Source organism: Chiloscyllium punctatum, chromosome 28 (genome assembly GCF_047496795.1).
Source record: "Chiloscyllium punctatum isolate Juve2018m chromosome 28, sChiPun1.3, whole genome shotgun sequence".
Taxonomy (NCBI): Eukaryota; Metazoa; Chordata; class Chondrichthyes; order Orectolobiformes; family Hemiscylliidae; genus Chiloscyllium; species Chiloscyllium punctatum.
Genome location: NC_092766.1, coordinates 5,546,978 through 5,570,966, shown reverse-complemented (window position 1 = coordinate 5,570,966; position 23,989 = coordinate 5,546,978). Strand labels below are relative to the sequence as shown.

Genomic DNA, 23,989 nt, shown 5'->3' with positions numbered 1-23,989 from the left:
CATATCTGTGTATTTGTGTGTGTGTGTGTATCTGTGTGTATGTGTGCGTCTGTGTGTGTGTGTGTGTGTATTTGTGTAGGTATCTGTGTTTGGTGTGTGTGTGTGTATCTGTGTATTTGTGTGTGTGTGTATCTGTGTGTATGTGTGTATCTGTTTGTGTGTGTGTGTCTGTGTGTGTGTATCTGTGTGTATGTGTGCGTCTGTGTGTGTGTGTGTGTATTTGTGTATTTGTCTGTGTGTATTTGGTGTGTGTGTGTGTGTATCTGTGTGTGTGTCTGTGTGTCTGTGTGTGTGTGTGTGTGTATCTGTGTTTGGTGAGTGTGTGTGTGTGGGGTGTGTGTTTGGTGAGTGTGTGTGTGTGTGTGTATCTGTGTTTGGTGTGTGTGTGTGTGTGTGTATCTGTGTTTGGTGTGTGTGTGTGTGTGTATCTGTGTTTGGTGAGTGTGTTGTTGGTGGGGAGAGATGTGAGTCTGAATCAAGAGCGAGCGACAGGATTAAACAGAGCAATGTTTCCCTGAAACGACAGCCTGAGGTGATCACTGAGACTGACAGACCCCTGGAATCTCACCCAACAGGCACTGAGCTCAGAGGGAGTTACAGACCACCACAGTCACAGGAAACAGGCAACACAACCCATTCTCAGACTCCAACTCAGGGTTCAGTGTCTGCACCAGCACCGAGACAGCAATCTGCAGCTCCAGACGTCCCCAGGCATTACAGCAGTCCCAGTTAGTAACACACACACTCGGGCAGTCACAGACAGTCGGAGAGTCACAGACTGTCGGAGAGACACAGACTGTCAGAGAGTCACAAACTGTCAGAGAGTCACAGACGGTTAGAGAGACACAGACAGTCGGAGAGACACAGACTGTCAGAGAGACACAGACTGTCAGAGAGTCACAGACTGTCAGAGAGTCACAGACAATCGGAGAGACACAGACAGTCGGAGAGACACAGACAGTCGGAGAGACACAGACTGTCAGAGAGACACAGACTGTCAGAGAGTCACAGACTGTCAGAGAGACACAGACAGTCAGAGAGACACAGGCAGTCGGAGAGACACAGGCAGTCAGAGAGTCACAGACTGTCAGAGAGACACAGGCAGTCGGAGAGACACAGACAGTCGGAGAGTCACAGACTGTCAGAGAGTCACAGACTGTCAGAGAGTCACAGACTGTCGGAGAGACACAGACTGTCAGAGAGACACAGACTGTCAGAGAGTCACAGACTGTCAGAGAGTCACAGACAATCGGAGAGACACAGACTGTCGGAGAGTCACAGACTGTCAGAGAGACACAGACTGTCAGAGAGTCACAGACTGTCAGAGAGTCACAGACAATCGGAGAGTCACAGACTGTCGGAGAGACACAGACTGTCGGAGAGACACAGACTGTCAGAGAGACACAGACTGTCAGAGAGTCACAGACTGTCAGAGAGTCACAGACTGTCAGAGAGTCACAGACAGTCGGAGAGTCACAGACTGTCGGAGAGACACAGGCAGTCAGAGAGTCACAGACTGTCAGAGAGTCACAGACTGTCAGAGAGACACAGGCAGTCGGAGAGACACAGACAGTCGGAGAGTCACAGACTGTCAGAGAGTCACAGACTGTCAGAGAGTCACAGACTGTCGGAGAGACACAGACTGTCAGAGAGACACAGACTGTCAGAGAGACACAGACTGTCAGAGAGTCACAGACTGTCAGAGAGTCACAGACAATCGGAGAGACACAGACTGTCGGAGAGTCACAGACTGTCAGAGAGACACAGACTGTCAGAGAGTCACAGACTGTCAGAGAGTCACAGACAGTCGGAGAGTCACAGACTGTCGGAGAGACACAGACTGTCGGAGAGACACAGACTGTCAGAGAGACACAGACTGTCAGAGAGACACAGACTGTCAGAGAGTCACAGACTGTCAGAGAGTCACAGACAATCGGAGAGACACAGACTGTCAGAGAGTCACAGACAATCGGAGAGTCACAGACTGTCGGAGAGTCACAGACTGTCGGAGAGACACAGACTGTCAGAGAGACACAGACTGTCAGAGAGACACAGACTGTCAGAGAGTCACAGACTGTCAGAGAGTCACAGACAATCGGAGAGACACAGACTGTCGGAGAGTCACAGACTGTCGGAGAGACACAGGCAGTCAGAGAGTCACAGACTGTCAGAGAGTCACAGACTGTCAGAGAGACACAGGCAGTCGGAGAGACACAGACAGTCGGAGAGTCACAGACTGTCAGAGAGTCACAGACTGTCAGAGAGTCACAGACTGTCGGAGAGACACAGACTGTCAGAGAGACACAGACTGTCAGAGAGACACAGACTGTCAGAGAGACACAGACTGTCAGAGAGTCACAGACAATCGGAGAGACACAGACTGTCGGAGAGTCACAGACTGTCAGAGAGACACAGACTGTCAGAGAGTCACAGACTGTCAGAGAGTCACAGACAGTCGGAGAGTCACAGACTGTCGGAGAGACACAGACTGTCAGAGAGACACAGACTGTCAGAGAGACACAGACTGTCAGAGAGTCACAGACTGTCAGAGAGTCACAGACAATCGGAGAGACACAGACTGTCGGAGAGTCACAGACTGTCGGAGAGACACAGACTGTCAGAGAGACGCAGACAGTCAGAGTCACAGACAATCGGAGAGACACAGGCAGTCAGAGAGACACAGGCAGTCAGAGAGACACAGGCAGTCGGAGAGACACAGGCAGTCGGAGAGACACAGACTGTCGGAGAGACACAGACTGTCAGAGAGTCGCAGACTGTCGGAGAGTCGCAGACTGTCGGAGAGTCGCAGACTGTCGGAGAGTCGCAGACTGTCGGAGAGACGCAGACAGTCAGAAAGTCACAGACAGTCGGAGAGACACCGTTGCGAGTCAGAGACAGTCAGAAAGTCAGAGGCAGTTGGAGAGACACAGGCAGCCAGAGAGACACCAACAGTCGGAGAGACACAGACAGTCGGAGAGTCACAGATAGTTATGGAGATACAGACAGGCAGGGAGACACAGGCAGAGAGTCACAAGTAGTCGGAGAGGCACAGGCAGTTGGAAATACACAGGCAGTCAGAGAAACACACACAGAGAGTAACAGACAGTTGGAGAGACACAATCAGGAAGCTACAGACAGTCACACACAGTCAGGGAGTTACAGATGGTCAGGCACAAAGAGGTGCAGATGGTGACACATAGTCAGAGTGGTACAGACAGTCACACAGTCATAGAGGTACAGATGGTGACACAAGTCAGGGAGTTACAGACTATCACACACAGAGTTACAGACAGTCATACACATAGAGTTACAGACGGTCAGACACGGAGTTACAGACAGTCACACATGGTCAGGGAGTTACAGATGGTCACAGACAGGGAGTTACAGACAGTCGCACACAGGGAGTTACAGACAGTCTCTCACACACAGGGAATTACAGACAGTCGCACACAGTCAGGGAGTTACAGTCACACACAGGGAGTTACAGATGGTCAGATGCAGGGAGTTACAGATGGTCTGACACTGTTAGAGCGGTACAGACAGTCACACACAGTCAGGGTGTTACAGACAGTCACACACAGGGAGTTACAGGCAGTCATGCACAGGGAGTTACAGACAGTCTCACACACGGAGTTACAGACAGTCACACACAGTCAGAGTGTTACAGACAGTCACGCACAGGGAGTTACAGATGGTCAGATGCAGGGAGTTACAGATGGTCTGACACTGTTAGAGCGGTACAGACAGTCACACACAGTCAGGGTGTTACAGACAGTCACACACAGGGAGTTACAGGCAGTCATGCACAGGGAGTTACAGACAGTCTCACACACGGAGTTACAGACAGTCACACACAGTCAGAGTGTTACAGACAGTCACGCACAGGGAGTTACAGATGGTCAGATGCAGGGAGTTACAGATGGTCTGACACTGTTAGAGCGGTACAGACAGTCACACACAGTCAGGGTGTTACAGACAGTCACACACAGGGAGTTACAGGCAGTCATGCACAGGGAGTTACAGACAGTCTCACACACAGGGAGTTACAGACAGTCTCACACACAGGGAGTTAGAGGCAGTAACACACAGTCAGGGAGTTACAGTCACACACACGGAGTTACAGTCACACACACACGGAGTTACAGACAGTCACACACGGAGTTGCAGACAGTCGCACACAGTCAGGGAGTTACAGTCACACACACGGAGTTACAGACAGTCACACACGGAGTTACAGACAGTCGCACACAGTCACGGAGTTACAGTCACACACACGGAGTTACAGACAGTCACACACGGAGTTACAGACAGTTGCACACAGTCACGGAGTTACAGTCACACACACGGAGTTACAGACAGTCGCACACAGTCAGGGAGTTACAGACAGTCACACACAGTCAGGGAGTTACAGACAGTCACACACAGTCAGGGAGTTACAGTCACACACACGGAGTTACAGATAGTCACACAGGGAGTTACAGACAGTCGCACACAGGGAGTTACAGATGGTCTGACACAGTCAGAGAGTTACAGACAGTGACACACAGGGAATTACAGACCGTCACACACAGGGAGTTACAGACAGTGACACACAGGGAATTACAGACCGTCACACACAGGGAGTTACAGACGGTGACACATGGTCGGAGCGTTACAGACAGTCACACACAGGGAGTTACAGACAGTCAGACACAGTCAGGGTGTTACAGCTGAGACCTGTTCGAGAGGTGTCAGACCGTTGCCTGGACTCGGAGCTGTTTCCTGTCAGTCTGTCAGATGATTAAACTCCTGGGGTGGGGGTTGGGGGGGGCTGCCTGGCGTGAGTTGAAGGGATTGCGGGATCTGGTGTGGAGCGTTCGCTCTCCCTCCCACCCTCCCTCCTTCCCCACCCTCCCTACCGCTCCCCGTCTCTCCCCCCCCCCCCGCCAACCTCTGCATCACTTACCCAAATCATCCATCCTTCAGGTCCCTGCTCTGCGCCTGTTCTCTCTCTCTCTCTCTCTGTGTCTGTGCCCCTCTCGGACACAGGGGGACTACTCGATGTCCCTGATCCCTCTCATCTTGGCGGGACCCAGAGACTTCCCAGAGAGTCGAGGGAAGGAGGGGAGGGGCAGGATCTGACAAGGGGAAAAAAAAATAGTCTGTCAACTGAGAGGAGACTTATCCATGTAAGGTCTGACTGCCGAGGATTTAACAGGCGTAGAACAGGCAAAGAAGGGAGAGAGAGAGAGAGAGAGAGAGGGGGGGGGACGGGGCAGGAGTGTTAGTTCTGCAGGAATTAGTTTGGAACCAGCGAGAGAGACCGAGAGAGAGAGAGAGAGAAGGTTTGAAGTCTCTCTCTCTCTCTCTCTCTCGCACACACACACATTATTCCAACGGGAAATACCAATGCACAACTATTCGAACTATCCAGGAGCCTGGCAAACGCACTGGGAAAGATGGAGAGATCCGTCTCCCTGCTCAGAACCCAACCCCCTTCCCAGACGATCCCGGCCCCCAATGCTGAGGGAGCTTGACTCTGTGTCTAACCCCGTGCTGTCCCTGTCCCTGGGAGTGTTTGATGGGGGGGGGACAGTGTAGAGGGAGCTTTACACTGTATCGAATCCCGTGCTGTCCCTGTCCCTGGGAGTGTTTGATGGGGGGGGACAGTGTAGAGGGAGCTTTACACTGTATCGAATCCCGTGCTGTCCCTGTCTCTGGGAGTGTTTGATGGGGGGGACAGTGTAGAGGGAGCTTTACTCTGTATCTAACCCCGTGCTGTCCCTGTCCCTGGGTGTGTTTGATGGGGGGGACAGTGTAGAGGAAGCTTTACTCTGTATCTAACCCCGTGCTGTCCCTGTCCCTGGGTGTGTTTGATGGGGGGGACAGTGTAGAGGGAGCTTTACTCTGTATCTAACCCCGTGCTGTCCCTGTCCCTGGGTGTGTTTGATGGGGGGGACAGTGTAGAGGAAGCTTTACTCTGTATCTAACCCTGTGCTGTCCCTGTCCCTGGGAGTGTTTGATGAGGGGACAGTGTAGAGAGAGCTTTACTCTGTATCTAACCCCGTCCTGTCCCTGTCCCTGGGAGTGTTTGATGGGGGGGACAGTGTAGAGGGAGCTTTACTCTGTATCTAACCCCGTGCTGTCCCTGTCCCTGTCCCTGGGAGTGTTTGATGGGGGGACAGTGTAGAGGAAGCTTTACTCTGTATCTAACCCCGTGCTGTCCCTGTCCCTGGGAGTGTTTGATGGGGGACAGTGTAGAGGGAGCTTTACTCTGTATCTAACCCCGTGCTGTCCCTGACCCTGGGAGTGTTTGATGGGGGGACAGTGTAGAGGGAGCTTTACTCTGCACCTAACCCCGTACTGTTCCTGTCCCTGGGAGTGTTTGATGGGGGGACAGTGTAGAGGGAGGTTTACTCTGTATCTAACCCCGTGCTGTCCCTGTCCCTGGGAGTGTTTGATGGGGGGACAGTGTAGAGGGAGCTTTACTCTGTATCTAACCCTGTGCTGTCCCTGTCCCTGGGAGTGTTTGATGGGGGGACAGTGTAGAGGGAGCTTTACTCTGTATCTAACCCCGTGCTGTCCCTGTCCCTGGGAGTGTTTGATGGGGGGGACAGTGTAGAGGGAGCTTTACTCTGTATCTAACCCCGTGCTGTCCCTGTCCCTGGGAGTGTTTGATGGGGGGGACAGTGTAGAGAGAGCTTTACTCTGTATCTAACCCCGTGCTGTCCCTGTCCCTGTCCCTGGGAGTGTTTGATGGGGGGACAGTGTAGAGGGAGCTTTACTCTGCACCTAACCCCGTACTGTCCCTGTCCCTGGGAATGTTTGATGGGGGGACAGTGTAGAGGGAGCTTTACTCTGCACCTAACCCCGTACTATCCCTGTCCCTGTCCCTGGGAGTGTTTGATGGGGGGACAGTGTAGAGGAAGCTTTACTCTGTATCTAAACCCGTGCTGTCCCTGTCCCTGGGATGGGGGGGACAGTGTAGAGTGAGCTTTACTCTGTATCTAACACCGTGCTGTCCCTGTCCCTGGGAGTGTTTGATGGGGGGACAGTGTAGAGTGAGCTTTACTCTGTATCTAACCCCGTGCTGTCCCTGTCCTGGGAGTGTTTGATGGGGGGACAGTGTAGAGGGAGCTTTACTCTGTATCTAACCCCGTGCTGTCCCTGTCCCTGGGAGTGTTTGATGGGGGGACAGTGTAGAGGGAGCTTTACTCTGTATCTAACCCCGTGCTGTCCCTGTCCCTGGGAGTGTTTGATGGGGGGACAGTGTAGAGGGAGCTTTACTCAGTATCTAACCCCGTGCTGTCCCTGTCCCTGGGAGTGTTTGATGGGGGGACAGTGTAGAGGGAGCTTTACTCTGTATCTAACCCCGTGCTGTCCCTGTCCCTGGGAGTGTTTGATGGGGGACAGTGTAGAGGGAGCTTTACTCTGTATCTAACCCCGTGCTGTCCCTGTCCCTGGGTGTGTTTGATGGGGGGACAGTGTAGAGGAAGCTTTACTCTGCACCTAACCCCGTACTGTCCCTGTCCCTGTCCCTGTCCCTGGGAGTGTTTGATGGGGACAGTGTAGAGGAAGCTTTACTCTGTATCTAACCCTGTGCTGTCCCTGACCCTGGGAGTGTTTGATGGGGGGACAGTGTAGAGGGAGCTTTACTCTGCACCTAACCCCGTACTGTCCCTGTCCCTGTCCCTGTCCCTGGGAGTGTTTGATGTCGACAGTGTAGAGGAAGCTTTACTCTGTATCTAACCCTGTGCTGTCCCTGTCCCTGGGAGTGTTTGATGGGGGGACAGTGTAGAGGAAGCTTTACTCTGTATCTAACACTGTGCTGTCCCTGTCCCTGGAAGTGTTTGATGGGGGTCAGTGTAGAGAGAGCTTTACTCTGTATCTAACCCCGTGCTGTCCCTGTCCCTGTCCCTGGGAGTGTTTGATGGGGGGGGACAGTGTAGAGGGAGCTTTACTCTGTATCTAACCCCGTGCTGTCCCTGTCCCTGAGGGTGTTTGATGGGGGGACAGTGTAGAGGGAGGTTTACTCTGTATCTAACCCCGTACTGTCCCTGTCCCTGGGAATGTTTGATGGGGGGACAGTGTAGAGGGAGCTTTACTCTGTATCTAACCCCGTGCTGTCCCTGTCCCTGGGAGTGTTTGATGGGGGGACAGTGTAGAGGGAGGTTTACTCTGTATCTAACCCTGTGCTGTCCCTGTCCCTGGGTGTGTTTGATGGGGGGACAGTGTAGAGAGAGCTTTACTCTGCACCTAACCCCGTACTGTCCCTGTCCCTGGGAATGTTTGATGGGGGGACAGTGTAGAGGGAGCTTTACTCTGCACCTAACCCCGTACTGTCCCTGTCCCTGTCCCTGGGAGTGTTTGATGGGGGGACAGTGTAGAGGGAGCTTTACTCTGTATCTAACCCCGTGCTGTTCCTGTCCCTGGGAGTGTTTGATGGGGGGACAGTGTAGAGGGAGCTTTACTCTGTATCTAACCCCGTGCTGTTCCTGTCCCTGGGAGTGTTTGATGGGGGACAGTGTCGAGGGAGCTTTACTCTGTATCTAACCCCATGCTGTCCCTGTCCCTGGGAATGTTTGATGGGGGGACAGTGTAGAGGGAGCTTTTCTCTGCACCTAACCCAGTGCTGTCCCTGTCCCTGGAATGGGGGACAGTGTAGAGGGAGCTTTACTCTGTATCTAACCCTGTGCTGTCCCGGTCCCTGGAATGGGGGACAGTGTAGAGGGAGCTTTACTCTGTATCTAACCCTGTGCTGTCCCTGTCCTTGGAAGTGTTTGATGGGGGGTACAGTGTAGAGGGAGCTTTACTCTGTATCTAACCCCGTGCTGTCCCTGTCCCTGTCCCTGGAAGTGTTTGATGGGGGGACAGTGTAGAGGGAGCTTTACTTTGTATCTAACCCCGTGCTGTCCCTGTCCCTGTCCCTGGAAGTGTTTGATGGGGGTCAGTGTAGAGGGAGCTTTACTCTGTATCTAATCCCGTGCTGTCCCTGTCCCTGGGAGTGTTTGATGGGGGGGACAGTGTAGAGGGAGCTTTACTCTGTATCTAACCGTGTGATGTCCCTGTCCCTGGGAGTGTTTGATGGGGGGACAGTGTAGAGGGAGCTTTACTCTGTATCTAACCCCGTGCTGTCCCTGTCCCTGGGAGTGTTTGATGGGGGGACAGTGTAGAGGGAGCTTTACTCTGTACCTAACCCCGTACTGTCCCTGTCCCTGGGAATGTTTGATGGGGGGGACAGTGTAGAGGAAGCTTTACTCTGTATCTAATCCCGTGCTGTCCCTGTCCCTGGGAGTGTTTGATGGGGGGGACAGTGTAGAGGGAGCTTTACTCTGTATCTAACCCCGTGCTGTCCCTGTCCCGGGGAGTGTTTGATGCGGGGACAGTGTAGAGGGAGCTTTACTCTGTATCTAACCCCGTGCTATCCCTGTCCCTGGGAGTGTTTGATGGGGGACAGTGTAGGGGGAGCTTTACACTATATCTAGCCCCATGCTGTCCCTGTCCCTGGGAGTGTTTGATGGGGGGGGACAGTGTAGAGGAAGCTTTACTCTGTATCTAACACCGTGCTGTCCCTGTCCCTGGGAGTGTTTGATGGGGGGACAGTGTAGAGGGAGCTTTTCTCTGTATCTAACCCTGTGCTGTCCCGGTCCCTGGAATGGGGGACAGTGTAGAGGGAGCTTTACTCTGTATCTAACCCCGTGCTGTCCCTGTCCCTGGGAGTGTTTGATGGGGGGACAGTGTAGAGGGAGCTTTACTTTGTATCTAACCCCGTGCTGTCCCTGTCCCTGTCCCTGGAAGTGTTTGATGGGGGTCAGTGTAGAGGGAGCTTTACTCTGTATCTAACCCCGTGCTGTCCCTGTCCCTGTCCCTGGGAGTGTTTGATGGGGGGACAGTGTAGAGGGAGCTTTACTCTGTATCTAACCCCGTGCTGTCCCTGTTCCTGGGAGCGTTTGATGGGAGGGGACAGTGTAGAGGGAGCTTTACTCTGTATCTAACCCCGTGCTGTCCCTGTTCCTGGGAGCGTTTGATGGGGGGACAGTGTAGAAGGAGCTTTACTCTGTATCTAACCCCGTACTGTCCCTGTCCCTGGGAATGTTTGATGGGGGGGACAGTGTAGAGGAAGCTTTACTCTGTATCTAATCCCGTGCTGTCCCTGTCCCTGGGAGTGTTTGATGGGGGGGACAGTGTAGAGGGAGCTTTACTCTGTATCTAACCCCGTGCTGTCCCTGTTCCTGGGAGCGTTTGATGGGAGGGGACAGTGTAGAGGGAGCTTTACTCTGTATCTAACCCCGTGCTGTCCCTGTCCCGGGGAGTGTTTGATGCGGGGACAGTGTAGAGGAAGCTTTACTCTGTATCTAACCCCGTGCTGTCCCTGTCCCTGGGAGTGTTTGATGGGGGGACAGTGTAGAGGGAGCTTTACTCTGTATCTAACCCTGTGCTGTCCCTGTCCCTGGGAGTGTTTGATGGGTGACAGTGTAGAGGAAGCTTAACTCTGTATCTGACCCCGTGCTGTCCCTGTCCCTGGGAGTGTTTGATGGAGGGGGGACAGTGTAGAGGAAGCTTTACTCTGTATCTAACCCCGTGCTGTCCCTGTCCCTGGGAATGTTTGATGGGGGGACAGTGTAGAGGGAGCTTTACTCTGCACCTCACCCCGTGCTGTCCCTGTCCCTGGGAGTGTTTGATGGGGTGACAGTGTAGAGAGAGCTTTACTTTGTATCTAACCCGGTGCTGTCCCTGTCCCTGGGAGTGTTTGATGGGGGGAGACAGTGTAGAGGGAGCTTTACTCTGTATCTAACCCCGTGCTGTCCCTGTCCCTGGGAGTGTTTGATGGGGGGACAGTGTAGAGGGAGCTTTACTCTGTATCTAACCCTGTGCTGTCCCTGTCCCTGGGAGTGTTTGATGGGGAGACAGTGTAGAGGGAGCTTTACTCTGTATCTAACCCCGTGCTGTCCCTATCCCTGGGAGTGTTTGATGGGGGGGACAGTGTAGAGGGAGCTTTACTTTGTATCTAACCCGGTGCTGTCCCTGTCCCTGGGAGTGTTTGATGTGGGGGACAGTGTAGAGGGAGCTTTACTCTGTATCTAACCCCATGCTGTCCCTGTCCCTGGGAGGGTTTGATGGGGGGGACAGTGTAGAGGGAGCTTTACTCTGTATCTAACCCCGTGCTGTCCCTGTCCCTGGGAGTGTTTGATGGGGGGGGTACAGTGTAGAGAGAGCTTTACTCTGTCTCTAACCCCGTGCTGTCCCTGTTCCTGGGAGCGTTTGATGGGAGGGGACAGTGTAGAGGGAGCTTTACTCTGTATCTACCCCGTACAGTCCCTGTCCCTGGGAATGTTTGATGGGGGGGACAGTGTAGAGGGAGATTTACTCTGTATCTAACCCCGTGCTGTCCCTGTCCCTGGGAGTGTTTGATGGGGGGGACAGTGTAGAGGGAGCTTTACTCTGTATCTAACCCCGTGCTGTCCCTGTCCCTGGGAGTGTTTGATGGGGGGACAGTGTAGAGGGAGCTTTACTCTGTATCTAACCCCGTGCTGTCCCTGTCCCTGGGAGTGTTTGATGGGGGACAGTGTAGAGGGAGCTTTACTCTGTATCTAACCCCGTGCTGTCCCTGTCCCTGGGAGTGTTTGATGGGGGGACAGTGTAGAGGGAGCTTTACTCTGTATCTAACCCCGTGCTGTCCCTGTCCCTGGGAGTGTTTGATGGGGGGGGACAGTGTAGAGGGAGCTTTACTCTGTATCTAACCCCGTACTGTCCCTGTCCCTGGGAGTGTTTGATGGGGGGACAGTGTAGAGGAAGCTTTACTCTGTATCTAACCCCGTGCTGTCCCTGTTCCTGGGAGCGTTTGATGGGAGAGGACAGTGTAGAGGAAGCTTTACTCTGTATCTAATCCCGTGCTGTCCCTGTCCCTGGGAGTGTTTGATGGGGGGGACAGTGTAGAGGGAGCTTTACTCTGTATCTACCCCGTATTGGCCCTGTCCCTGGGAGTGTTTGATGGGGGGGACAGTGTAGAGGGAGCTTTACTCTGTATCTAACCCCGTGCTGTCCCTGTCCCTGGGAGTGTTTGATGGGGGGACAGTGTAGAGGGAGCTTTACTCTGCACCTAACCCCGTGCTGTCCCTGTCCCTGGGAGTGTTTGATGGGGGGACAGTGCAGAGGGAGCTTTACTCTGCACCTAACCCCGTACTGTCCCTGTCCCTGGGAGTGTTTGATGGGGGGACAGTGTAGAGTGAGCTTTACTCTGTATCTAACCCCGTGCTGTCCCTGTCCCTGGGAGTGTTTGATGGGGGGGACAGTGTAGAGGGAGCTTTACTCTGTATCTAACCCCGTGCTGTCCCTGTCCCTGGGAGTGTTTGATGGGTGAACAGTGTAGAGGGAGCTTTACTCTGTATCTAACCTCGTGCTGTCCCTGTCCCTGGGAGTGTTTGATGGGTGAACAGTGTAGAGGGAGCTTTACTCTGTATCTAACCCCGTGCTGTCCCTGTCCCTGGGAGTGTTTGATGGGGGGACAGTGTAGAGTGAGCTTTACTCTGTATCTAACCCCGTGCTGTCCCTGTCCCTGGGAGTGTTTGATGGGTGAACAGTGTAGAGGGAGCTTTACTCTGTATCTAACCCCGTGCTGTCCCTGTCCCTGGGAGTGTTTGATGGGGGGACAGTGTAGAGTGAGCTTTACTCTGTATCTAACCCCGTACTGTCCCTGTCCCTGGGAGTGTTTGATGGGGGGACAGTGTAGAGGGAGCTTTACTCTGTATCTGACCCCGTGCTGTCCCTGTCCCTGGGAGTGTTTGATGGGTGAACAGTGTAGAGGGAGCTTTACTCTGTATCTAACCCCGTGCTGTCCCTGTCCCTGGGAGTGTTTGATGGGGGGACAGTGTAGAGTGAGCTTTACTCTGTATCTAACCCCGTGCTGTCCCTGTCCCTGGGAGTGTTTGATGGGGGGGACAGTGTAGAGGGAGCTTTACTCTGTATCTAACCCCGTGCTGTCCCTGTCCCTGGGAGTGTTTGATGGGTGAACAGTGTAGAGGGAGCTTTACTCTGTATCTAACCCCGTGCTGTCCCTGTCCCTGGGAGTGTTTGATGGGGGGACAGTGTAGAGGGAGCTTTACTCTGTATCTAACCCCGTGCTGTCCCTGTCCCTGGGAGTGTTTGATGGGGGGACAGTGTAGAGTGAGCTTTACTCTGTATCTAACCCCGTGCTGTCCCTGTCCCTGGGAGTGTTTGATGGGGGGGACAGTGTAGAGGGAGCTTTACTCTGTATCTAACCCCGTGCTGTCCCTGTCCCTGGGAGTGTTTGATGGGTGAACAGTGTAGAGGGAGCTTTACTCTGTATCTAACCCCGTGCTGTCCCTGTCCCTGGGAGTGTTTGATGGGGGGACAGTGTAGTGGGAGCTTTACTCTGTATCTAACCCCGTGCTGTCCCTGTCCCTGGGAGTGTTTGATGGGGGGACAGTGTAGAGGAAGCTTTACTCTGTATCTAACCCAGTGCTGTCCCTGTCCCTGGGAGTGTTTGATCGGGGGACAGTGTAGAGGGAGCTTTACTTTGTATCTAACCCCGTGCTGTCCCTGTCCCTGTCCCTGTCCCTGGAAGTGTTTGATGGGGGTCAGTGTAGAGGGAGCTTTACTCTGTATCTAACCCCGTGCTGTCCCTGTCCCTGTCCCTGGGAGTGTTTGATGGGGGGACAGTGTAGAGGGAGCTTTACTCTGTATCTAACCCCGTGCTGTCCCTGTCCCGGGGAGTGTTTGATGCGGGGACAGTGTAGAGGAAGCTTTACTCTGTATCTAACCCCGTGCTGTCCCTGTCCCTGGGAGTGTTTGATGGGGGGACAGTGTAGAGGGAGCTTTACTCTGTATCTAACCCTGTGCTGTCCCTGTCCCTGGGAGTGTTTGATGGGGGACAGTGTAGAGGGAGCTTTACACTATATCTAGCCCCATGCTGTCCCTGTCCATGGGAGTGTTTGATGGGTGACAGTGTAGAGGAAGCTTTACTCTGTATCTGACCCCGTGCTGTCCCTGTCCCTGGGAGTGTTTGATGGGGGGACATTGTCGAGGGAGCTTTACTCTGTATCTAACCCCGTGCTGTCCCTGTCCCTGGGAATGTTTTATGGGGACAGTGTAGAGGAAGCTTTACTCTGTATCTAACCTTGTGCTGTCCCTGTCCCTGGGAGTGTTTGATGGGGGGGGACAGTGTAGAGGGAGCTTTACTCTGTATCTAACCCCGTGCTGTCCCTGTCCCTGGGAGTGTTTGATGGGGACTGTGTAGAGGAAGCTTTACTTTGTATCTAACCCCGTGCTGTCCCTGTCCCTGGGAGTGTTTGATGGGGGGAGACAGTGTAGAGGGAGCTTTACTCTGTATCTAACCCCGTACTGTCCCTGTCCCTGTCCCTGGGAGTGTTTGATGACGGGGACAGTGTAGAGGGAGCTTTACTCTGTATCTAACCCCGTGCTGTCCCTGTCCCTGGGAGTGTTTGATGGGGACTGTGTAGAGGAAGCTTTACTTTGTATCTAACCCCGTGCTGTCCCTGTCCCTGTCCCTGGGAGTGTTTGATGGGGGGACAGTGTAGAGGGAGCTTTACTCTGTATCTAACCCCGTGCTGTCCCTGTCCCTGGGAGTGTTTGATGGGGGACAGTGTAGAGGGAGCTTTACTCTGTATCTAACCCCGTGCTGTCCCTGTCCCTGGGAGTGTTTGATGGGGGGACAGTGTAGAGGGAGCTTTACTCTGTATCTAACCCCTGTGCTGTCCCTGTCCCTGGGAGTGTTTGATGGGGGGACAGTGTAGAGGAAGCTTTACTCTGTATCTAACCCCTGTGCTGTCCCTGTCCCTGGGAGTGTTTGATGGGGGGGACAGTGTAGAGGGAGCTTTACTTTGTATCTAACCCGGTGCTGTCCCTGTCCCTGGGAGTGTTTGATGGGGGGAGACAGTGTAGAGGGAGCTTTACTCTGTATCTAACCCCGTGCTGTCCCTGTCCCTGGGAGTGTTTGATGGGGGGGGACAGTGTAGAGGGAGCTTTACTCTGTATCTAATCCCGTACTGTCCCTGTCCCTGGGAGTGTTTGATGGGGGTACAGTGTAGAGGGAGCTTTACTCTGTATCTAACCCCTGTGCTGTCCCTGTCCCTGGGAGTGTTTGATGGGGGTACAGTGTAGAGGGAGCTTTACTCTGTATCTAACCCCTGTGCTGTCCCTGTCCCTGGGAGTGTTTGATGGGGGGACAGTGTAGAGGGAGCTTTACTCTGTATCTAATCCCGTACTGTCCCTGTCCCTGGGAGTGTTTGATGGGGGTACAGTGTAGAGGGAGCTTTACTCTGTATCTAACCCCGTACTGTCCCTGTCCCTGGGAGTGTTTGATGGGGGGACAGTGTAGAGGGAGCTTTACTCTGTATCTCACCCCGTGCTGTCCCTGTCCCTGGGAGTGTTTGATGGGGGGGGACAGTGTAGAGGGAGCTTTACTCTGTATCTAACCCCGTGCTGTCCCTGTCCCGGGGAGTGTTTGATGGGGGGGGACAGTGTAGAGGGAGCTTTACTCTGTATCTGACCCCGTGCTGTCCCTGTCCCTGGGAGTGTTTGATGGGGGGGACAGTGTAGAGGGAGCTTTACTCTATTTATATAAGTAGATGGAGCTTGACTCGGCTCGACGGAGTTGGGGAAACCCCACTCTGTGTGGAAGGCTGCGACAGTAAAACCTTCGGCAACAGAAACGGGAGGAGGCCAATCGGCCCTTCTAGCCCGTTCCACCATTCGACAGGATGACGCGTGATTCAATCTCCCCCCCCCCCCCCCCCCATTCCAGTTCCCCTCCCTTCCCCCCCCCCCCCACCCCAGTCACCCCTAAATGATCGTTCGACGCCGGGCCAAACGACTCGGAGCAGAAATTAGGCCATTCGGCCCATCCCGGCTGATGTACTGTTCCATCACGGCCAGTAGGTGTGCAGACCCACAGAGTCCTCAGACGTTCCTCATGTGTCCAGCCTTACGTTTGTGAACCATTCCCCTCACTCCGGGGGCAGTGGGGAGGAGGGGGGGGGGGTGGGGGTGGGGGGGTGGGGGGGGTGGGGGGGCGATTCCATCCTCCCTGGGATACAGGGCCCAAGACCCCCCCCCCCCCCCCCCTTCGCCATACCCCGAATTGGGGCCTGGTCAGAGAGTTCGTCAGGCCGTCCCCTTGCTTTTTTTTTTAAACACTCTCGCCCTGTCCGAATAAGGACCCCCCCCCCCCCCCCCCGTCGGGTTTCCCTCCCCACCTCGTGAGCCAACCCGCCTCGTTTAACCTCGAGGGGAATCTTGGCCTCCCCTCTACCACTGCCCACTCTCCGAGCCTCCTCAATGCGACCTGTCCCCTCGACCCAACTTTGTACGTGACTTGGAGACACCGGTATTGGACTGGGGTGGGGGGGGGTGTACAGAGTCAAAAGTCACCAGGTTATAGTCCAACAGGTCTGTTTGGAAGCACTGGCTTTCGGAGCGCTGCTCCTTCATCAGGTGATTGTGGAGAATAAGGTCGTAAGACACAGAATTTATAGCGAACGTTTACAGTGAGATGTAACTCAAATGATATATTGAAAAAGACCTCGATTATTTGTTAAGTCTCTCATCTTTTTGAGTGGTTATGTTGGCTTCAGCTCTTTCACGTGTACATCCTGTGCGTGCAATTCTGGTCTCCTTCCTGTCGGAAAGATGTTGTGAAACTTGAAAGGGTTCGGAAAAGATTTACAAGGATGGGTTTGAGCTACAGGGAAGAGGCTGAACAGGCTGGGGCTGTTTTCCCTGGAGCGTCGGAGGCTGAGGGGGTGACCTTATAGAGGTTTATAAAATTATCAGGGGGACGTGGATAGGGTAAATAGACAAGGTCTTTTCCCCCTGGGGTGGGGGAGACCAGAACTAGAGGGGTGTAGGTTTAGGGTGAGAGGGGAAAGATATAAAAGAGACCCAAGGGGCAACTTTTTCCCCCAGAGGGTGGTACGTGTGTGGAATGAGCTGCTAGAGGATGGGGTGGGGGCTGGGACAACTGCAACATTTAAGAGGCATTTGGATGGGGATATGAATAGGAAGGGTTTGGAGGGATAGGGGCAGGTGGGACTAGATTGGGTTGGGACGTCTGGGTCAGCACGGACGGGGTTGGACCGAAGGGTCTGTTTCCGAGCTGCACATCTCGACGACTCTTAAGTGGAATTTAACAATAATTCGTCGAAGGTGTAAGGTTGAAGTCTGTCTGTCAGTGTCCCAGCGTACGGACCGACTCTCTTTCCAAAAAAAAAAGATTTACAGAGTCTTACGTGGAGTCACGCAATTTTTTTGACCAAAATGCGACGTCATTCTGCAAGTCGCTTTTGAGTAAAGCGGTTGGATGATAACCTGGAGGCCTGGGATTTATAATTTCATCGCGGTCGCTTCTCTATTGAAGTTGTGAACCTGATCTGACACAGGGAGACATGTGCACACACACACACACACACACACACCGACACAGGGAGACGTGCACACACACAGACACAGAGACACACACACCGACACAGGGAGACATGTGCACACACACACAGACACAGAGACACACACCGACACAGGGAGACATGTGCACACACACACACACCGACACAGGGAGACATGTGCGCTCACACACAGAGACACACACACCGACACAGGGAGACATGTGCACACACACACACCGACACAGGGAGACATGTGCACACACACACACAGACACGGAGACGTGCACACACACAGACACAGAGACACACACACACCGACACAGGGAGACATGTGCACACACACACACCGACACAGGGAGACATGTGCACACACACAAAGAGACACACACACTGACACAGGGAGACGTACACACACTGACACAGGGAGACGTGCACACACACACAGACACAGAGACACACACTGACACAGGGAGACGTGCACACACACACAGACACAGAGACACACACTGACACAGGGAGACGTGCACACACACACAGACACAGAGACACACACTGACACAGGGAGACGTGCACACACACACAGACACAGAGACACACACTGACACAGGGAGACGTGCACACACACACAGACACACACACCGACACAGGGAGACATGCGCACACACACAGACACACACACCGACACAGGGAGACATGTGCACACACACAGACACACACACCGACACAGGGAGACATGTGCACACACACAGACACACACACCGACACAGGGAGACATGTGCACACACACACACAGACACACTGACACAGGGAGACATGTGCACACACACAGACACACACACCGACACAGGGAGACATGTGCACACACACAGACACACACACCGACACAGGGAGACATGTGCACACACACAGACACACACACCGACACAGGGAGACATGTGCACACACACAGACACACACACCGACACAGGGAGACATGTGCACACACACACACAGACACACTGACACAGGGAGACATGTGCACACACACACACACAGACACACACACTGACACAGGGAGACGTGCACACACACACAGACACAGAGACACACACCGACACAGGGAGACATGTGCACACACACACACCGACACAGGGAGACATGTGCACAGACACAGAGACACACACACCGACACAGGGAGACATGTGCACACACACACAGACACAGGGAGACATGTGCGCTCACACACAGAGACACACACACCGACACAGGGAGACATGTGCACACACACACTGACACACACCGACACAGGGAGACATGTGCACACACACACAGACACAGGGAGACATGTGCACACACACAGACACAGAGACACACACACCGACACAGGGAGACATGTGCACACACACACAGACACAGGGAGACATGTGCGCTCACACACAGAGACACACACACCGACACAGGGAGACATGTGCACACACACACACCGACACAGGGAGACATGTGCACACACACACACAGACACGGAGACGTGCACACACACAGACACAGAGACACACACACACCGACACAGGGAGACATGTGCACACACACACACCGACACAGGGAGACATGTGCACACACACAAAGAGACACACACACTGACACAGGGAGACGTGCACACACACACACAGACACAGAGACACACACTGACACAGGGAGACGTGCACACACACACAGACACAGAGACACACACCGACACAGGGAGACATGTGCACACACACACAGACACACAGAGACACACACCGACACAGGGAGACATGTGCACACACACAGACACACACACCGACACAGGGAGACATGTGCACACACACAGACACACACACCGACACAGGGAGACATGTGCACACACACACAGACACACACACCGACACAGGGAGACATGTGCACACACACACACAGACACACACACTGACACAGGGAGACGTGCACACACACACAGACACAGAGACACACACCGACACAGGGAGACATGTGCACACACACACACCGACACAGGGAGACATGTGCACAGACACAGAGACACACACACCGACACAGGGAGACATGTGCACACACACACACCGACACAGGGAGACATGTGCACACACACACAGACACAGGGAGACATGTGCGCTCACACACAGAGACACACACACCGACACAGGGAGACATGTGCACACACACACTGACACAGGGAGACATGTGCACACACACACAGACACAGGGAGACATGTGCACACACACAGACACAGAGACACACACACCGACACAGGGAGACATGTGCACAGACACACACACCGACACAGGGAGACATGTGCACACACACACACCGACACAGGGAGACATGTGCACACACACACAGACACACACACCGACACAGGGAGACATGTGCACACACACACAGACACACACACAGACACAGGGAGACATGTGCACACACACACACACAGAGACACACACACCGACACAGGGAGACATGTGCACACACACACAGACACACACACCGACACAGGGAGACATGTGCACACACACACACAGACACGGAGACGTGCACACACACAGACACAGAGACACACACACACCGACACAGGGAGACATGTGCGCTCACACACAGAGACACACACACACCGACACAGGGAGACATGTGCACACACACACACCGACACAGGGAGACATGTGCACACACACACAGACACACACACCGACACAGGGAGACATGTGCACACAGACACGGAGACGTGCACACACACAGACACAGAGACACACACACACCGACACAGGGAGACGTGCACACACACACACAAAGAGACACACTGACACAGGGAGACGTGCACACACACACACAGACACAGAGACACACACCGACACAGGGAGACGTGCACACACACAGACACAGAGACACACACACCGACACAGGGAGACATGTGCACACACACACAGACACAGAGACACACACACCGACACAGGGAGACATGTGCACACACACACAGACACACACCGACACAGGGAGACATGTGCACACACACACAGACACAGGGAGACATGTGCACACACACAGACACAGAGACACACACACCGACACAGGGAGACATGTGCACACACACACAGACACACACACCGACACAGGGAGACATGTGCACACACACACACCGACACAGGGAGACATGTGCACACACACACAGACACACACACCGACACAGGGAGACATGTGCACACACACACACCGACACAGGGAGACATGTGCACACACACAGACACAGAGACACACACACACCGACACAGGGAGACATGTGCACACACACACAGACACAGGGAGACATGTGCACACACACACAGACACACACACCGACACAGGGAGACATGTGCACACACACACAGACACAGGGAGACATGTGCACACACACACAGACACACACACCGACACAGGGAGACATGTGCACACAGACACACACACCGACACAGGGAGACGTGCACACACACAGACACAGAGACACACACCGACACAGGGAGACATGTGCACACACACACAGACACAGAGACACACACACACCGACACAGGGAGACATGTGCACACACACACAGACACACTGACACAGGGAGACATGTGCACACACAGACACACTGACACAGGGAGACATGTGCACACACACACAGACACAGACACACACACCGACACAGGGAGACATGTGCACACACACACACCGACACAGGGAGACGTGCACACACACACAGACACAGAGACACACACCGACACAGGGAGACGTGCACACACACACAGACACAGAGACACACACACACCGACACAGGGAGACATGTGCACACACACACAGACACACTGACACAGGGAGACATGTGCACACACACACACACAGACACACTGACACAGGGAGACATGTGCACACACACACAGACACACACACCGACACAGGGAGACATGTGCACACACACACAGACACACACCGACACAGGGAGACGTGCACACACACACAGACACAGAGACACACACTGACACAGGGAGACATGTGCACACACACACAGACACAGAGACACACACTGACACAGGGAGACATGTGCACACACACAAAGAGACACACTGACACAGGGAGACGTGCACACACACACAGACACAGAGACACACACACTGACACAGGGAGACATGTGCACACACACAAAGAGACACACTGACACAGGGAGACGTGCACACACACACAGACACAGAGACACACACACTGACACAGGGAGACATGTGCACACACACAAAGAGACACACTGACACAGGGAGACGTGCACACACACACAGACACAGAGACACACACACCGACACAGGGAGACATGTGCACACACACACAGACACAGAGACACACACACCGACACAGGGAGACATGTGCACGCACGCACACACACACACACACACACTGACACAGGGAGACATGTGCACAGACACAGAGACACACACCGACACAGGGAGACATGTGCACACACACACACACCGACACAGGGAGACATGTGCACACACACAGACAGACATACACACAGATACAGAGACACACACACACACGCACAGACACACTGTTATGGACTCGGCCAGGCCTCCCCAAACATTCTTGAGCAGGAGCCTAACTTAGCAATTTGTTTTGGTGAGTGTCTGGTGAAAATTACCCAGAGTAAGCGAGCGAGATTGACGACTGGATATAAAACAGAGAGATTTATTCACAAATGGAACACAACGAACAGAAGAGAAAATCTCTACAGTACTCAGTCTACCCAAACAAAACTTAGGGAGGCTGTTCCCAATGTGTGTGTGAGAGAGAGAGAGATTCCACACAGCTCCCTCTTGATCCACTCAGGGTGGGTGGGAGGGCACACTACCCCCTTGGGGAGGGAGTCACGTGGCCTAGATCCTTCCAAAAGGAACAGCCGATGACATTCCCTAGTCAGGGCGTGTTGGGGGACATCGCAGAGGGAAGCTCACAGGGGATGCTGTTCACCCCCTCGACCCACGGCCCATAGCTAATTGCCCCTCTGAGGGGGTGGGTGGGGAGGGTCTGAAAGTGCAGCCAGTTGGAGGGTTGGTCATTGCAGGGTGTCATGTGGATGGGACACACTGCCACCACTCAGTGTCAGAGCATTCCGAATGAGCCCGGCTACCCCTCGGTGTTGGAGCCCAGCCGAGCATTCCTAATGAGCCCAGCTACCCCTCCATGTTGGAGTCCAGCCGAGCATTCCTAATGAGCCCGGCTACCCCTCGGTGTTGGAGCCCAGCCGAGCATTCCTAATGAGCACAGCTACCCCTCGGTGTTGGAGTCCAGCCGAGCATTCCTAATGAGCCCGGCTACCCCTCGGTGTTGGAGCCCAGCCGAGCATTCCTAATGAGCTCGGCTACCCCACGGTGTTGGAGCCCAGCCGAGCATTCCTAATGAGCACAGCTACCCCTCGGTGTTGGAGCCCAGCCGAGCATTCCTAATGAGCCCGGCTACCCCTCGGTGTTGGAGCCCAGCCGAGCATTCCTAACGAGCCTAGCCATCCCTCAGTGTTGGAGCCCAGCCAAGCATTCCTAATGAGCCCGGCTACCCATCGGTGTTGGAGCCCAGCCGAGCATTCCTAATGAGCCCAGCGTTCCTGAGTTGGAGTCCAGCCGAGCATTCCTAATGACCCCAGCTACCCCTCGGTGTTGGAGCCCAGCCGAGCATTCCTAATGACCCCGGCTACCCCTCGGTGTTGGAGCCCAGCCGAGCATCCCCAATGAGCCCAGCCATACCTCCGTGTTGGAGCCCAGCCGAACATTCCTAATGAGCCCAGCCATCCCTCCGTGTTGGAGCCCAGCCGAGCATTCCTAATGAGCCCGGCTACCCCTCGCTGTTGGAGCCCAGCCGAGCATTCCTAATGTGCCCAGCTACCCCTCGGTGTTGGAGCCCAGCCGAGCATTCCTAATGACCCCGGCTACCCCTCGGTGTTGGAGCCCAGCCGAGCATTCCTAATGACCCCGGCTACCCCTCGGTGTTGGAGCCCAGCCGAGCATTCCTAATGAGCCCGGCTACCCCTCGGTGTTGGAGCCCAGCCGAGCATTCCTAATGAGCCCGGCTACCCCCTCGGTGTTGGAGCCCAGCCGAGCATTCCTAATGAGCCCGGCTACCCCCTCGGTGTTGGAGCCCAGCCGAGCATTCCTAATGACCCCGGCTACCCCTCGGTGTTGGAGCCCAGCCGAGCATTCCTAATGAGCCCGGCTACCCCTCGGTGTTGGAGCCCAGCCGAGCATTCCTAATGAGCCCGGCTACCCCCTCGGTGTTGGAGCCCAGCCGAGCATTCCTAATGAGCCCGGCTACCCCCTCGGTGTTGGAGCCCAGCCGAGCATTCCTAAGGAGAACAGCTACCCCTCGGTATTGGAGCCCAGCCGAGCATTCCTAACGAGCCTAGCCATCTCTCCGTGTTGGAGCCCAGCCGAGCATTCCTAATGAGCCCAGCCGTCCCGGAGTTGGAGTCCAGCCGAGCATTCCTAATAAGCTCGGCTACCCCTCGGTATTGGAGCCCAGCCGAGCATCCCCAAAGAGCCCAGCCATCCCTCCGTGTTGGAGCCCAGCCAAACATTCCTAATG

The 23,989-nt window shown here is 54.3% G+C and overlaps 1 protein-coding gene across 1 annotated transcript in view; it reads left to right on the top strand.

Annotated features, from left to right (window-relative positions):
- LOC140453867 (uncharacterized) overlaps positions 1-23,658 on the top strand; it is a 55,640-nt gene extending 31,982 nt beyond the window's left edge. Inside the window, exon 7 of the mRNA XM_072548728.1 lies at positions 23,455-23,658. Within this exon, the coding sequence (XP_072404829.1) occupies positions 23,455-23,658 (204 nt within the window). The remainder of the gene's footprint in view (positions 1-23,454) is intronic.
- The last annotated feature ends 331 nt before the right edge of the window (positions 23,659-23,989 follow it).